Source organism: Phalangium opilio, unplaced genomic scaffold (genome assembly GCF_054372755.1).
Source record: "Phalangium opilio isolate 3A_F unplaced genomic scaffold, DU_Popi_V2 ptg000089l_1, whole genome shotgun sequence".
Lineage (NCBI taxonomy): Eukaryota > Metazoa > Arthropoda > Arachnida > Opiliones > Phalangiidae > Phalangium > Phalangium opilio.
The window spans coordinates 7,467,136-7,484,793 of record NW_028324194.1 but is presented as its reverse complement, the minus strand read 5'-3'; the positions used below and the strand labels follow the sequence as shown (position 1 = coordinate 7,484,793).

Below are 17,658 nucleotides of genomic sequence, written 5' to 3'. Positions count from 1 at the left end.
GTGTAAGTGCAGACTGGTGTCAATGTGGGATTGACAAAGAACAGAAGATGGTGGTGATTAGAAGCCAGTAAGAACAAACTGGTGTTCGTGTGGGATGGACAAAGACCAGAAGATGGTGGTGTGAGAACTCAAGTAGAGGAGCCATTTCCGTGACTGTGAAAGCAGTTCGGAAATGGCGAACACGTTTGCTCCGATGCGCAAACTGCGAACGCGGTCACGTGGGTGTAACAACGGACAGACAGACACACAGACAGACAGACAAACACACAGACACACAGACACGGCCGCTACAGAACCTCTCCTGGACTACGTCACACGGAGAGGTAACAAGAACGAAACATAGACAGCCCTAAGCCTTTGGAGAATGAAAATCTAGCAGACAAATAGGGCGCCTCATACGGAGAACTTAAAGAACTATATTTGCAGTAAATTGGTTAAAAGGTGTGTACTTGCGCAAAGTTTTCGCGGTTTTCTTGAGGTTGGTTGGACTCAAGGTTCTTAAACTCGCATCCGCTTATATAGGTTGGCTTATAATGGGGGGTAATTTTTCGGAGTTTTGGAACGGATGGTGGGGGGGCACGACACCTATGTTTTCCCTAGGAGAGACGTCACTGAATGTCTTAAAAAATAAAACAAGACGTAGCGTTTTTGCCCTCGATTTTTTTCCATTCCCCTCTCCTTGCTTCTCCCATCCTCTACCCGAGAGTCTCAAGTAGAGTACCCGTCAGCTTCGGGCCTTCGGCTCGGCCGCCGCTCGGGTTCATGTCCGTTGCATTTCATATTTATTAAAATATAATGATTCACAGCAGCGTTCAACCAAAGTAAATAAATAAATAAATAATTATATTATTTAGTATTTAAATATTTAGTTTTCACACTGTCCATGTCACGTTAATTTTAGACTGACAACCAATGTAATCTAATTTCTAAAGTGTAGTTAACCAAGGCTTAATTCTTACAGGTTGATATTTTGTATTTGAAAGGGAATTTCCAAAGGCAAATATAGCTTAGTTTACACTGCGCTGTTTAGCAAACCTCAGTTGAAGCAAATAAATTTTTAAAATATCCATGGTTGTGTTTTATTTAATATAGTAAGGTATCAATTCACTTTTAATATCTCAGTTGAAGCAAACACCCTTTTTAAGTCCTAAGTTCAATAGAGACAGACAAAGTCATACATACTATGAGCCCGCCTTACACGTTTTGGAGCAAATCCTAGACATTCAGCTACGTCACTCCCCCCATGCAGGCTCGAGTGCGACGAATTTCGGAAGAAAGCCCAAAGTTTGAGAGAGATAGTCCCCCCTTGGGTTGGACTCTCGTTACCATAGCAGGCTCTAATGCCTCCCTTCTCTCTTTTATTCCCTTCTGTTATTATGGAAATTTCCGTTATTACCCGTGATATTCTCTTCTTCAAAACCCTCCCATCGGTTTTAAAATGTAAATTGTATGGTATTTATTTCGCTCATGAAAACTGTGGCAATAAGTTGGAAAGATGTTAACGGCGGGGATGCGGTTTACAGATGTTTCTAATTAAGCCTACATCTACCCTTTATAATAACTCTAATTGGTCGTAACAATAATGACGTGGTCGCCAACGTAAGAGAAAAAAGATGATGAAAACATAGAAACCCAAGGCCAACCTTCTTGGAGTGAAATATATATTTATGATTAATTTATTTCGTTTTTATTGTCATTTTTTAGATGTAGAAAATCTAACAAAAGTTGTTAAAGGAAACGTTTAGCTGTCATAACTGATTATACCTTAAAAAAACGACCTATTTCTAAATATAAAAGGAATTAAATATTAAAACTAAATAAATCATATCTTTTTGCAAAATAATAAGCAATAGGTAAATATATAAAGTAGGAGGAGCTAATTGAAAAATTTAACAAATCGTCACGAGAGACGTTTCTAGTCTGAAAAAATGACGCTCGCGCTCAAATTCCTAAGATCATGGATAAAGAATGAGGAAATTTGTTTTCATGCTATAAGAAATTTCATCGCGCGCATTATTTATCCATGGCTTAACAATAATTCACCAGACTCACGTCACGTAAAAAATCGCGCGCAACTGTGATGACGATTTCTTATTTTTCAACAAATACTTTATATAACAATTAACCCATTAACTAGTTTTAAAATCTCGGACTACTGCATCGCCATTGGTTTAGTGGCGACTGCTAAATCGAACCTCTAACCCTTACTTCTGTCAGCCTGTGAGCGTAAGAAATGATTCGATTTAGCAGACGCCACTAAAGCAATGGTGGCCTCGTTTTTAAGACTAATTAAATGTAAATCGTTTTGTATTAATATAATTTTTTTTTTTTATATTTCATTCCTATTATATTTAGAAAAAGGGCGTTCTTTTAACGTATAATCAGTTATGTTACTTGAACTTTTCCTTTAAAGAAAATTTGTCCGTGCGTGCTTCATTAGACCTTCTCGAAGCAGTAATTGCGCATGCGTTACCCGCAATCTGAATCGTAACTGTACATATTGAAAACTAAGGATTTTCCATCAGGAAACTTGAGTTTTTCCAAATCAAATTTTAGTTTAAAGTCTGATCTGAATTCATTGCACAATCGGGTGGAGCACATTTCTGGGTCTTCGTAGATAACCAAAGAACTTGAGAATAATAAAACGGACTCGGCTGCCACTCCGCTTAATCTGCACAAAGACGCCGGTGATTGGTCGCCCGTTTCTTGTTCAAAAAATATTACGTGTTTCATAATTTCGCTCAAATCTTCAGCAGATTTTTTGAACGGCACGGATCTTTCAATTTTCAGACCAAACATGTCCACGAAATATAATTTCAAAGTATCCGACTTTTGTTCGTAAAAACACATTAAACGGAAGGCACCCATACAAATGACGCTCAGAACGACGTCAATACGGAAGCGGGCTTCAATCAAACAACTCAACAAACGGTGAAAAAAGGTAGCAGCTGTCATGCCTAGAAAAGATAATGGAAAAAGGAAGGTAACTTAACTTTATACCTTAAAATAACGGCCTTTTTCTAAATATAAAAGGAATTAAATATTAAAAAATAATTAGCATTTAATTAGTCTTAAAAACGAGGACTACTGCGCCATCAGCCATTGCTTTAGTGGCGTCTGCTAAATCGAGCCTCGTACGCTCGTGATGGAGTGGGCTATGCCATACCTTACCCTTACCTCTCAGCCTATGAGAATTCATCCAATCCCATAGGGGTAAGTGGTTCGATTTAACAGACGCCACTAAACCAATGGCGGATGGCGCTATAGTCCTCGTTTTTAGGACTAAATAAATGCTAATTATTTTGTAATAAGAGATCATTTCATTTTCTTAATATTTTTACTTTTATATTTTGAAAAAGGTCGTATAATCAGGGATAGATTTAATTTTAGAAGTAGTAATGGAGATCAGTGTAATGTGGGCGCGCGTCAAAGTCCCGGACCCCCTTCCACGGGACAGGGAGGGAGTTTGAAAGAAGAGGCGGGTCATAGCGACAGAGGTAAAAAGGAATAGACCTTTTCACCGGTAGAGCGATGGTAAAAAGGGGGTAAAATTCTCGAGAGATGAGCATGCGCGAAAAGAATGTTTGTTGCCAGTAGTATTTTTGTAACCTTTGCTTTTGCCTTACTTGTTACGCGTTTGAGTTTATTTTCATAAAACAGTGTTGTATTACCGCTTGCAAATGTAATAATTGAATTTCCTAGGTGAGATTATCGAATTCAATTGATAGATGTAAGATTGAGGTAGTTCATGAAATTCTACACACCAAATTGGGCGCCAAGGCTTACGAGCATTTTATACGTAGCGCTTTCGGCACGGCATCGGCGGACATCGCCGATGAAGCGATGATCCCATACCGTCGCCGAGGCTTAGTGAGTTTTAGCCTACTAATATCAATGCTCCGTTTTCATTAAAACTTAAACACTTCATTTCTTAACATGGTTTTAATTGTACTTTCTCGGTTTTAAATACTAGGCATTTTATTTTAATATTAAATTACAAAAAGTTCTCCCACACGTCCATCGTAGCACAGACCAGAAATTTCTGGTCTGTGATCGTAGTTTAGTTTACAAGTTAACTCCATAGAAGCGTAAAACTCATGCCGCCAAGCATTGTAACTGCTCATGCGCGGCCATAAGTGTGAATAGGTCTATTGTATATTTCGCCGTCCCCGTCAGCAACGTCATCAAAACGTAGTTTAAGTGAGCCAATAAGATAATTTAAACTTTTCGTTACGTGTTGGAGGGAGGGCTCTATACTGGGCTATGAGTCGGACTGAAGTAAATACTAGCCGTTCTACAATCTACATTCCTACTTCTAAAATTAAATCTATCCCTGGTATAATGTTACGTTACTTGAACGTTCCTTTTAAAAGCAACGCCTCGTGTATGTTTCAAAATGACCTTTTTACCTTCTAGTTCTTGAAAAGGAAAAGGGTTGGCACTCTCGAGCAAGAGAGTTGAAAATAGCCATATTCGGAAGACGAAACTCGGCCAAGTCTCACTGTTGTATCCGAAATTTAAGTCAAACAATATCAGCTCGCAGTTTTCAACATTGTCCCGATATTTTTGCAGTTCGTAAGGTTTTCTATTCGTAACGAATTCAGGAAAAACGTGGCGAGGATATCTCAGGTTCATAAAGGCGAAATATTTCAGGGATTTGGCTAGATTTATCAGGCAATCCTTATCGTCGTCCAAGTGGATTTCGAAAGGACATAAAGACGGAAATTTGTCGTTGCTTTGACGAATTTGATAATGCACTGAAATTAGATACGAAACTATTTTTTTTTATGAATTACACTTTCCCTAGTTCGATCATAAATTTATGATCTACCATTAAGTTTGCATGTCTAAAAGGGATCTCTGTTGCCCTGCAGCTCACCTTTAAGTACATCACAGCCTCCGGAATTCATCATATAATTAGTGTACATCTCATTATTCAACATCATGAAATTGCAATCGGTCAGTTGGACTTCTTGTTCGGGGTCGACTTCAATGTTGAAGACGAGTCTGACCCCCGTTACGACGGTGACAACCAAGTTTAATTCGAACTGATCTTTGTAAACCACCGAACAGTCAAACAGATCGAGCTTCAAAGATGATACGAAGTTTAGTCTTTTCTCGCTCTCCATATTGTTATCGAGACAAAATTTCAGGAAAAAATAAGACAGGTATTCCATGAAACTCTGATGGACCGGCTCCCAAACGGAAAGTTCTTGTCGTCTTCGAACTTGTAACGGCTTTTTTAGTAGCCCGCAGCTTTTCACGAATGTCTGATCACCCAGAAAGACTTCGTCAAAAAAGCTTTGCTCAATTATAATGTTGCCGTCTCGCAAGGAACGATAGAAAACCTGTAACAAGTTGGGAAACCAAATTAAACCTCTCCGAGTCGCGACCAGGGCTATCTACCACTCTTAAGAGGTTTTTTCTTAAATAATGAAATAAATAAAATTGATATTATTTTAATTGCCAGTAATTTACCTTAAATCTAATTAAGTCAGTTTAAGAAACGTTATTCCTAAAATCATTTTAAACATAGCTATTGTTGACGTTTGAATTCTATAGCGTATGCCTCTTTAACAGTTTTTTTTGGAAATTTTTGGTATATAAGTTAGCCGATGCCCGATAAGGGACAAGAAATAGCGCAATTGCATGGACCTTAAGTGGAAGCCCAGAAATTGTGAGGCTAGAAGTTTCTCGTAACCCTTGTCGATCGCCGCGTACATCATAACCCTGGAGTAGAAGCCAATATTGCTTTCTGTGAATGCGGTTCGGCAAGATCTCATTCACGTTAAGAGAGAACGTTCGAGTCAGTCTAATCCGCTTCCATGAAGTCAGAGTTATCTTTTTTTTCTGGGAGGGGCCTAGTTTAAGTCGGTTTAGCCATAGCCCACTCGCTTCGCGCTCCCAGACGCTGCGCTGCTCGCGCTATAGCTATAGCGAGAGCAGCTTGCGTCGTGACGCGCGTGATCGAGTGGAAATTACTGAATAAAATGTTAAATGGACGCGGCCAGTAGCGACTCGAGAGTCGGCCTAGGCAAGAAGTCGAAAGAAACTATTGACAACAATGTTAAGTATTAGTATACGATTCAGATTAATAACATCGGATCGGCCTTATTAAAAATATATTTTTTATCAATCGGGGTAGGGACAGATAAAAATAACGTGGTATTATATTAAAATATGGCTATTTACCTGAAGTTTCAAACGTAAGCCTTTTTTGTTCTGGCACTTAAGGAAAATAATAGTGGCCTTTCCTTGTTATAATAATCGAATAACTATTGTCTATTTTACTATTTAGTATTCGGTCTATATTTATATCGACATAACCAGCACTATCAACTGTTGCTCTAATAAACATTTCTACTAATTTTGGACTCAGTCTCCCTCACATCGAGATCGAGAACGACAATTTCGATAAATAATGAATGGATAGTCCACCAGGCGGTGTTAGTGTATCGATAAAATGGCGGGATGGGAGGGACCTAGGTAGTACTTGATGGAAGCACAGTTATAGGTAAACTCGAACGTTCTCTCTTAACGTGAATGAGATCTTGGGTTCGGGTATTGCAATCACGTTTTCTCTGATTTGCCAACTGCGAACGCGGTGACAGACAGACACACACGCCCAGTGTAATACCTCTCCGTGACGTCATCGTCACTCGGAGAGTTATTAAAATAGGATTACTCGTGTTTAAAGGGAATGAGAAGCTTCGTACGAAAAACCTCTGATTTATATAACAAATGATAGAATTAATTTCAGTGAATTCAAAAAAATCAAGCTTTTAATACTCCGATTTCTGGTTTTTTGGCAATATGCATTTCAAAATGCTTCATATGAAATTATTTGAAATCCGCTTTTAAGGAAAGGCTTAAACGTTTCCAGTAGACTGACGTCACAGATATATTTTTCACGTGAGATGGTGCCGCTCTCTCCGCTATCAGACCCAGACTTTGGACTGGCGAGAAGCTCGAGACGCGCGTATAGGATTGCCGCGCTTTTTTCCCCTCACGTCATAGTGATGTCATAAAACGAGGGAACAAGCTCGACAAGACAAAATTGTTTATATATCGAAATTGAGTTTTCGTGATTTTTTAATGGATTTTAAAAATAGAAACTTTGGTTCAATTATAATAAAAACTTGATATTTTGAAAGTAGAGACTTGAAAGTGTAACATAATACCACTTTCGTGGGAAAATATGATATGAAATTGTAAATTCGCATGCCCTTTAAAGTTAACTCATGTTTCATTGACGTACCTTTCCCAGCTTTACGAATTCGATGTCAAGATCGTTGGTTGTTAAGTGACTTAGAGAAGGTTCCCTTTCTAGGCATCTCTTTCCCAAGACGTTCAATAAGTCTCGCATAAGCTCCAGATGCGTACTGAATGCTTTAAGTTGTCTCTCTTCATACAAAAAGCAGATAAGGTAAAGAGTGAATGGCGACAAACTGCTTCCAAATGAAGAATGGACCACATTTAACTGTTTCTTCAAAACATCCAAGAATTGCTGGTCAGCACCGAAGAATCTTTCGACGAATTCGTTTCTGCTGTCGCTGTTCAGACCGGTGATCTTGACGTGCTTAGTAAAGTAAGCGTGATGGGATGTTTTATTTACTAAGGGTCTTGAAGTTACAATGATAGTGGAAGCAAAAAAGGTGCTGAGAGGGTCCGAGGTACTCAGAACGCGATGGACCGAGTCCAAATGACACGCCTTGCATTCGTCGTAGCCGTCGAGTAAAATAAGGATTTTCTCAGACTCGCGACGCAGAAATGATTTCACACAGTCCACGCTGATCTCAGGTCTGACGTATGCTTTAAATTCACGTATCAATTCTTCCTCGAGTGTTGAACTAAAGGGTAATAACAACGTGGTTGACTTGATTATCAAAATAACAGAAGTCTAATAACAATATTTCCCAGAAACTCCCACATATTTAAATTTTTCACCTTCGTTGGCTAATTTTGAAAAAAATAAATCACTTGTCAAACTTCAACTTGTAGATAGAGCCTTCAATTCCTCAAATAAAGCAAAATTCAAATTTTAAGAGCATTAAACAGTCCACTTACTCCTTAGATTGATTCTCCAAACAATCGGGTAAATCTCTGAATCTGAATAGTAGAGCGTAATCAAAATGCGAAAGGAAAGAATTCTCCTCGGTTGACCAAACATGAGCTAGTTTAATACAGAGGGTGGTCTTTCCATAACCGACCTCACCCCGGACAAGAACTCGTTTGGGGTTCAACATTAAGTTTCCATCTGTCGGTGCCAAAAGGTCTTTGAGATCGACGGCGCCTTTGGAGACAAAGCCGTCACGAGACAAGACCTCGAGGTCTAATTGGACAAAGTAGTCCTCGGGTGGTAGCATATTCTCTTCCAGCCATGGTAAAGGAATTAACCATGAATTCTCGGAACTCCAAACGGTACGAAGGCTGCTCTTCAAATATTCTGCGTCTAATAAACACGCGTTTTACAAATTTGTCCAAGGGCAACGATAAACACTCTTCCTTAAGACCATTAAACACAGATGGACTGAAATGGAGATACAGCGCGTGGTTATTTTAGGGCAACGCCTCTCTAGCACCAAGCCGCGACAAATATTGAACGTTCTCGACTCAAACCATAGCCATGGAGCAAAACAGGAGAGTCAACTCGATGCTTTGGCCTATGATAACCGATTTTAGAACATCTAATTATGTTCCGTAAGAAAATTAGAGGCCGCTAGAAGCACTAGTTTCTGCAACGCTTCTGCCATGCCTCTACCGGACGGTAACGTAAACTGCCAGAGTCATCCCTCCTGGTTTGCTCCATGACATTGAGTTTCGGGACTTTTCCTGCTAGGGGCGCTGCTGACAGACGATGCCATTGGAAGAACGGCAACGGGGGTTTTAGCTTATAATTTTTCCAGTCCATCTGTGTTTAATGGTCTTAGCTAGGTAATTAATTACCTTTTTCGGTCAATTCTGTGGTAGAGATTTGTTCGGAGTTTCGTATCACGAACTGGCTAAGAACCACATTTACGTTCTGACTGTCCTGAAACTGGTTCGACACTTGTGTGTTCCTATTTACTATTGATAATACTTCGCCACTGGGACCAATTTCGTTTTGAAAAATATTTGGTTCAGGCTACCAAAATGAAAACGCAAAATTAAAATGAAAAAGATTGTAAATTTGGGTTTATGCGTTTAAGACTGTATTCCATTTTACTTAGTTTATACAGGGTGGCTTCGGTATTTGTGGCCAATAGCTTCTATGGGATAGTATTATTCCACTGAAAATAGTATGTTTCCTACCATATTGTGTTGCAGGATTGATAACGTGAATAATAGATATGTAATGCAATAGACTGCTGTAATCGAAATAATATTTAACGTATTGCCTACAGTTAAGACTTGATTGCTCAGTGTAAAACAAGTATTTATTGTGGACAAACGTCCCTGATACTTATTAACAAAATGTACAGTGTTATGTACATTCCTATCCAGCGGTTTGGAAAGCGAAGATCTAGCCACTGACGGACAAGGACACCGTAGTGAGGTGGGGCCCTGTCTTGCTGGAAGACCATAGTCCGTATTGTGGTAGTTCGTCTAAAGCATATTCAAGGTCCGTTTGAAGAAAATTAAGGTAACGAGCTGCCGTCAACGTTTCGTCAAAAAAATACGGACCTATGATAATAAAACGGTTGAATTTGGTAGGTCTAACAAGTTAACTAACAATATCAATAAATACCTATTACGTGGTTCCCAACAATTCCTCCCCAGACATTAGTCTTCCACTGAACCTGGTGCTTGTGTTCACGAAGATAATGCGGATTGTCCACCGACCAATAATGCATGTTATGCCGATTGATAGTACTATCACGATGAAACGTGGCTTCGTCAGAATACAGGACTGTAGACAGGTAATTGGGTTCGTCTTGAATACGTTCGCGAAGAAACAAGCAAAGGTCGATTCGTTTTAAATTATCACCGTCGTGCAATCCCTGGTGCAGATGTAGTTTGTACGGGTGATAGTGATAAGCATGCCTAATTTTTAGAACTGTGGATGGCTACAACCAATGTCAGTCGCAACAGCTCGACTACTTGTACATGGGTTCTGATGAAGACGAGCAAGTGCTACCTCAGGTACATGATTTCCGTCTCTGTTTCCTACTATTCTATCGGCACGCGGTTGACGTTCACGTTTTTTGAACGAACCGCCAGTCGAAAGGTTTGCCAAGATCTTCGGGAAAAGATTCCGGCTTGGTTGCTGCCTATCGGGATATTTCTGCTCGTACAGGCGTTTAGCTTCCCTGGAATTACCATCGCACTTTCCCAAGCAAAGAATCATTTGAGTCATCTCCGCGTTTGTGTACCGTGGCATTTTGAACTTGAAACGTATGTTTGAAAACGTACCACGTCTTCGCTTGATGTACTATTTAAAAGGGGCCTAATTGCGTTTACACCCCTTGGTACGCGCAACAGCGATGATTGCGCCGGAAGATAAGCAATAAGGTCAATTATTGACCTTAGAACTCTTTAAGATAAGCTGTAGGCATTGCATACCTATTGTGAATAGGTACGTATTTTTTTGACGAAACGTTGACGGCAGCTCGTTACCTTAATTTTCTTCAAAACGACCTTGAATATGCTTTAGACGAACTACCATTGGCCACAATACGGACTATGGTCTTCCAGCAAGACGGGGCCCCACCTCACTACGGTGTCCTTGTCCGTCAGTGGCTAGATCATCGCTTTCCAAACCGCTGGATAGGAAGAGGGGGTCCTATACCTTGGCCTCCGAGATCACCCGATTTGACGCCAATGGATTTCTTTTTATGGGGACATGTGAAGGCCAGAGTCTACGAGACTGCGCCTCCTTCCTTAGAAGAATTAAAACGTAGGATTCGAGACGCGTTTGGAGAAATGACAGTTGCAACTTTGGCCAATGTTCGCGCAAATCTCACGTACAGATTGGAAATGTGTCTTCACGCAGACGGATTTCATTTTGAACAATTACTAGATTAGCCAACATAACACTGTACATTTTGTTAATAAGTATCAGGGACGTTTGTCCACAATAAATACTTGTTTTACACTGAGCAATCAAGTCTTAAACTGTAGGCAATACGTTAAACATTATTTCGATTACAGCAGTCTATTGCATTACACATCTATTATTCACGTTATCAATCCTGCAACACAATATGGTAGAAAACATACTATTTTCAGTGGAATAATACTATCCCATAGAAGCTATTGGCCACAAATACCGAAGCCACCCTGTATATGCTTTCAAAATGCACGGTATTACTAAAACCATAAGTTTATATGTTCCATAAGTATGACACTTCTTTTACTTAGTAATGCTAGTTCGAGAACGACGGAAGCGAGAAGTTTATATGTGATATGGTCCATAAGTATGACACTTCCTATACTTCATTATGCTAGAGACTTACAGCTCGAGCTAGTTCGAGAACGACGGAAGCGAGAATTGAAGTCCTACACTCACTTAATTTTGCAGGACTTCCATCTCCCTATTTAGTCTGCAATACAAAGCCTTTGACAATCAGCGCCTGACCAGGCGTTGCTTTACGAGGATCTATGACCTACGTCACTTCATGACAAGCTCTCACCAGTGGCGCCGCTAGGATTTTTTTGCAGATAGGCTAAGGAAGATTTGAGGGGCCCCTTATAAAATTTCAAGAGAAAAATTTAGTTCCACAGCTTCGATAATATTAAATTAACAACTATTTTTATCATATTATTCTTATAGAGAAGTTTAATGTATAAAATTTCAGTATTATCAGACAATAGAAAATTTATATTATTATATCAGGGATAGATTTAATTTTAGAAGTAGGAATGGAGAACAGAGTAATCTGGGCACGCGTCAAAGTCCTGCCCTTTCCTTGGAAGGGGGGAGTATGAAAGAAGAGGCGGGTCATAGCAACAGAGGTAAAAAGGAATAAGGTATTTTTCGCCTACCCAGTCACCAACGTCATAAAATGTAGTTTAAGTGAGCCAATAAGATAATTTAAACTTTTCGTTACGTTTTAGATGGAGGGGCTCTTTACTGGGCTATGAGCCGGACTGAAGTAAATACTAACCGTTCTCCATTCCTACTTCTAAAATTAAATCTATCCCTGATTACATAAACTATAGTTTGCAAAAATAATAAAAACACGGAGCCGGAGATCGAGAGGGGGATTTTCAGTTAAGCCCCCCGAGAAGTCACTGTGCACTGTCGATGTGGTGAGGAAAAGGGAAATCGGTTTACCAAAAGGAGTCTGACCTAGAAGTTTCATGGGAACAGAAGAAATGGGAGAGAAGATGCAGTAAAGAGCGCGGAACAAACAAGACGAGCCAAGGGCTCGTAATAGTAGCCACATCGTACTGTACTAAAGAGGCGTACAGAAAATTTGAGTGAATAGCCCCTCGATGCTTTACCATTAACTGTGCTAAAATGATTACCCGTAATTCTTACTTCATAGAAGTAGAGAAAATTTGAGTGATTAGCCTCTCCATGGGCTATCTTTTACAGTGCTAAATTTCTTTCCAGTGAGTGATTAGCCTCTCGTTGCGCTTGAAAGCGTAACATACTTGATAAGTTTTTAAAATTCTTTAAGCAGTGGTAAAATGATTGGCCGTAAGCGTTATTTCAATAAATGTATTTATGTTATAATTGTACTATCCCGGGTCCACTAGCTAGTATATATTTTCCTTTGCTTTTAAATTTTTTCTCGATTTCTGGAGAAATAGACGTAATTTCCAATAATAAACACCGTCTTGCCCATTCTAAAAATAACAACAGTATATAGTTCCTTTTGCTTTAAAAATTTCCCTCGATTTCTTTGAACGTTGAAATAGGCGAGCGGGATTGAAAGCGTGAAATCCTTATTGTCGACGGCTGACAGAAATTTTAAAGGGAGTAAGAAACCTCCCATTTAAATAAAGGCAATACCATAATCCTATCTCTCGCCTTAAATATATCGAGCAAAGGTAAAACACAATTCACAATGCTTAACCTTACTAGCACAATTAAATGCAATGCTTAATCCTATCCTATTCAGTCTCACTTCAATGACGAACGAAAAATATCACCTCATCACATTCCTCTCCCATTTGCTCTCCCTTCAAATGACGAACGAAAAACTTTATACTACCAAAGGCATTTACTGTACACTACAACGTCGCCTACAATGCCGCCAATAGGGCAGGCCAAACTAATACCCTCATCGTAGATGTTCATCATACGATGTGGCTAAAAATCAAAAAACGAGATAACTTTTCAGGCTAGTCAAAAACTTTTATCACGAGTGTGTTAACCCATTTTGTAGAATATTGTAAAAATCAAATGCTAAAAGGGTCATCATCTTTATGAAACTTTGTCTAAAGTTAATTGCCTTGTAGGTCAAATTATTGTAATAATGGTATTTTAGTATTATGGTTGCCTCATTTCGGGGCCCCTCTGAAATTTACGGGTAGGCTGTAGCCTACCCAGCCTACCCCCTGGCGGCGCCACCTCTCACTAACCAGTGACAAACTTATGGAACATATCTTATGAACTTATGGTATTACTAAAATATTAAATTAAGAGAGATTATTATTAAAAATGAAATTACTGACTTCAGATCTTAACTTGAGCGCATCTTTGTTCCTCCGAAAAATGAAATCTAAAATAATGACATCCTTGTTTTAGTGTGTTCATTTTAATTGAAAGTTTGTGTCAAACCAAAAATAGCACCATTATTATATCTTAATGCGAAATAATTTAAATGTTTCCACGGCTTAACAAGATTTTGAATGGACGAGAGATGAAAGTGTTTGATTAAATTTGAAGATTTTTGGAACTTAGATTAGAGTAATCGAAATCAAGTTGGGAAAACCAAAATATTACCTCTCCGTGTCAAGAAGTCAATGCGCTCCATAACAAGAATAAAACTTCAAAGCTATAACCCGATTACGATTAGCCCTTTCTTTGTGATCTAATTTCTACCATGATGGTTTCTTCTATTATAAAATTTAAACCTTATTATTTAAACGTGTATTTAACTTTCGGCTCACTCTGAACCGTTAATGTCCTTCATGACAGACACGAACATCAAAACCCAAAGTTTACTACACCTCAGGTCTCAATTATTTACTCTTTGGTTCACTACGCCTATAGCGGCCAATACTTGATTTACCCGACAGAGTCCAGACCTTAGCCTTCTTCACGAAATCATTAGATCAAGGATTATTCTATATACAGATGTAGCATAGCTCAAGTTATATATAAACAGCCATTTCAAATAATAATATTAAAAACTATCCTTGGAATATCTAAATGAAACAGAGCTTTAAAGCTACAAAACTACAAAATGCATCATAATTACGAAAAATATTTCCACATATTCACTTTATATTATGGATAAAGGGAATATTATAGTTCTGTAGGATTTCTTTACACATCAAAACAAAACGAACGTATTACTCCTACGTAAAATATTAATAGACAGGCAAGGATTCATACCATTAAAGAAGGAGCGCAATATTATCCATATTTTCAATTCATATACAGAGAAAAGAAATTATTATGTTTCTGATTTTTTGTTGTTTTGAAAAATATATCGCAATGCACGGACCTTGATAGATATCGGAGGGAATGAATGAAATATATCACAATGCACGGGCCTTGATAGATATAGGAGGCACTGAATGAAATATATTACAATGCACGGGCCTTGATAGATATAGGAGGCAATGAAGGAAATATATCGCATTCACGGGCCTTGGTAGATATAGGAACCAAAATATTACCTCTCCGAGTCTAGAGGAGGACTACTTACAAACTTATTTACCCAGATATGGAAATGTTTCTTTTTTTTTATGAACAAATACTGAAGTTAAAATATATGAAATATTAAAGCAGTATACAAAGCATAGCAAATATACAGTAAATCAGACGACACTTTACATCCAATAAGGATATACTTGTACACATTAAAATCATCCGATGGGGGAAAAACGGGAAATGAAGAGATAAAACTTTAGAGGGATATTACCTTTACGTGTTTGTAAAGGCCAAATTTTCTACTCCTCAACTGTATACACTCTATGTTCAAAGCCATATTCACAACAAGGTTGCCATGTAAAAACTATCCTCTCGTTTCACCTCAACGATTTTCTTACTTTGTCAACATGACTGTTAACGTTACATAACACCAAAGCTAATTTGTGGCTACACACACTGAAGGTAAATGCGCACCATAAAAAGCATAAAAACACGAAGCTATAATCCGATTACGATCAGACCTTTCTCTGATCTGGGCTGCGTTCAGCAGAGCTCACCAAAAAAGACAGCGGATTTTGGAAAACGTTTACCTCTGAGCTCTGTGGTCATAGCTTTTCTCCGGTCATTGGTGTTTTAAGAATAACGCTAGCGCAATAAAGCGTGCAAGGTACCAAGGCTTAACAAAAATTGTATGATAACATATTTTAAGAGATAGATAACAACAACTTTTATAATTAAAATTGGAAACTAACATGTCTCTTAAACTTCTCGCGTGATCAACTTGTTTCACGCCAATTAAATAGCTATAGTCCCATCAGAATCAGCAAGAGCTATTTGTATTAATTCCTCCATGCTTTTTTCGCCAAGCTGAGAACTACGCGTTTTACGTCACGTTATCCAAGAACCCGACTATTTTCCTTGAAGTACGCGCTGGCTCAGCGCTGAGCACCGTGACGTCAAAATTCAATAACAAAATCCCGTTCTGTAGGACACTGCTAACAGCGCTGAGCTCTGCCGAACGCGGCCCAGATTTCCACCATGATTATAAAGTCTAAGCCTAATTATTTAAAAGTGTATTTAACTTTCGGCTCACTCTGAACCGTTAATGTCTCTGTATTACAGAAACGAAAACCAAACCCAAGCGTTTACTTTTTGGTTCGCTAGGCCTATTGACAAACAAAAAATCATTTGACCAATATAGATGCGTTCTTCTTGAAATCACTTTAGAAAGAATTATGCTATAAACAGATGTAGTATAGCTTAAGTAATATATAAACATCGATTTCAAATAATAATAATTAAAAATATTCTTGGGATATCAAAATGAAACAGAGCTTTATAGCTACAAAATCACTAAAGGCATCGAAATTACGAAAAATATTTCCAAATATTAATTATACATTATGAGAAAACCAAATTTTAAGGTTTTGTAGGATTTCTTTCCACAAAACAAAGCGAACTGCTAACGCGGTGCACTAACAGACGGACACACACAGACTAAAACATAGGCTGCTTTTTAACTCTTTCCGTTTAAATTTTGAGTTGAGAAACTAGATTATCTATATCTATATAAATCAAAGTCCTGACTGACTGACTGACTGACTGACTGACTGACAGACTGACAGATAATCAACGCCCAGCCCAAACCGCTTGGCCTAGATGGCTGAAAATTTCCAGGAACGTTACTCTTAAGTAGTAGGCGCGTACTAAGAAAGATTTTTTCATTCCGCCGCCATCTTTTAAAATGGCGGCCGGAAATGTAAAAAACATTCTTTATGCAATAACTTCCTCGCGTTTTAACCGATTTCACAAATATTTAGTACAGGGCATTCCTTTATCCTATAGACAGGCTTTATATCTTTGTGGGTTAAAGTTTTTGCCATCTTTTAAAATGGCGGCCGGAAATGTAAAAAACCTTCTTTATGCAATAACTTCCTCGCATTTTAACCGATTTCACAAATATTTAGTACACGGCTTTCCTTTATCCTATAGACAGGCTTTATATATTTGTGGGTTAAATTTTTTGCCATCTTTAAAAATGGCGGCCGGAAATGTAAAAAAAACCTTCTTTATGCAATAACGTCCTCGAGTTTCAACCAATTTCACAAATATTTAGTAAACGGCTTTCCTTTATCCTATAGACGGGCGTTATGTCCTTTTGGTTTAAATTTTTGCCATCTTTTAAAATGGCGGCCGGAAATTTTAAAAACCATCTCTATGGAAGAACGTCCAGGCGTTTCAGCCGATTTCGCGAATATTTATTACACTGCTGGTTCTCTAAAACCTACAGACGGGCTTTATGCTTCTTTGGGTAGGTACTAAGAAATATTTTTCAAATCCACTTTCATCTTGAAAAATAGTGGTCACAAGTGTGCCTAGCCTTGCCTCTACACAATAACAGTAGCGTTGCTTGGGTTTGAAAATGGAGGGGGGGGGGCTTAATCTGGGTAAACTACTCGATAGTTCTTATAAGAAATTATTAACAAAATTTTGCGTAATTGGAATATCTGAAGACCTTTATAACTATCCGAAAATTTGTGTCAACGTGAAATTATTCCTATTTTAAAGATAAAAATTCTTCAAAAATTGTACTGTTTGATATTGAAATTCATCCCTACAAAGATGAAACTTAACGACGCCACTCCCAATAAGTTCCATAATCAACCTGCGTTTGAGACTTTTTTACGAATTATTAAAAAAAGCTTTCTTACACAAAGTTCAATATTGTGACGCTTTGAAAAAAATTAAAACCTAGGTCTAAAAAACTAATACGTAAGTCTAAAAAACTAATACCCTCACAATTTTACGGCTTTTACCGCGTTCGGTTCTATTCTTTTGACAGTTGCAAATAAATTTATTCAATAGAGTTCGAGTTGCTACTTATTCTTTTATTTTGAATACTTCAG

General features: G+C 38.3%; 1 protein-coding gene across 2 annotated transcripts in view; it reads right to left on the bottom strand.

Moving 5' to 3' along the window:
• Nucleotides 1–1,664: 1,664 nt before the first annotated feature.
• The window catches only part of LOC149647330 (uncharacterized), a 34,446-nt gene continuing 18,452 nt past the window's right edge, over nucleotides 1,665–17,658 (bottom strand). Inside the window, exons 2-8 of one of the 2 annotated variants that reach the window (XM_089850189.1) lie at nucleotides 13,606–13,652; nucleotides 8,947–9,124; nucleotides 8,068–8,452; nucleotides 7,259–7,850; nucleotides 4,880–5,348; nucleotides 4,410–4,775; nucleotides 1,665–2,957 (exon numbers count right to left, since the gene is read on the bottom strand). In XM_089850189.1, the coding sequence (XP_089706315.1) occupies nucleotides 2,470–2,957; nucleotides 4,410–4,775; nucleotides 4,880–5,348; nucleotides 7,259–7,850; nucleotides 8,068–8,452; nucleotides 8,947–9,124; nucleotides 13,606–13,652 (2,525 nt within the window). In that variant the 3' untranslated portion in view covers nucleotides 1,665–2,469. The remainder of the gene's footprint in view (nucleotides 2,958–4,409; nucleotides 4,776–4,879; nucleotides 5,349–7,258; nucleotides 7,851–8,067; nucleotides 8,453–8,946; nucleotides 9,125–13,605; nucleotides 13,653–17,658) is intronic. The other variant, XM_089850190.1, reaches the window with a different exon arrangement.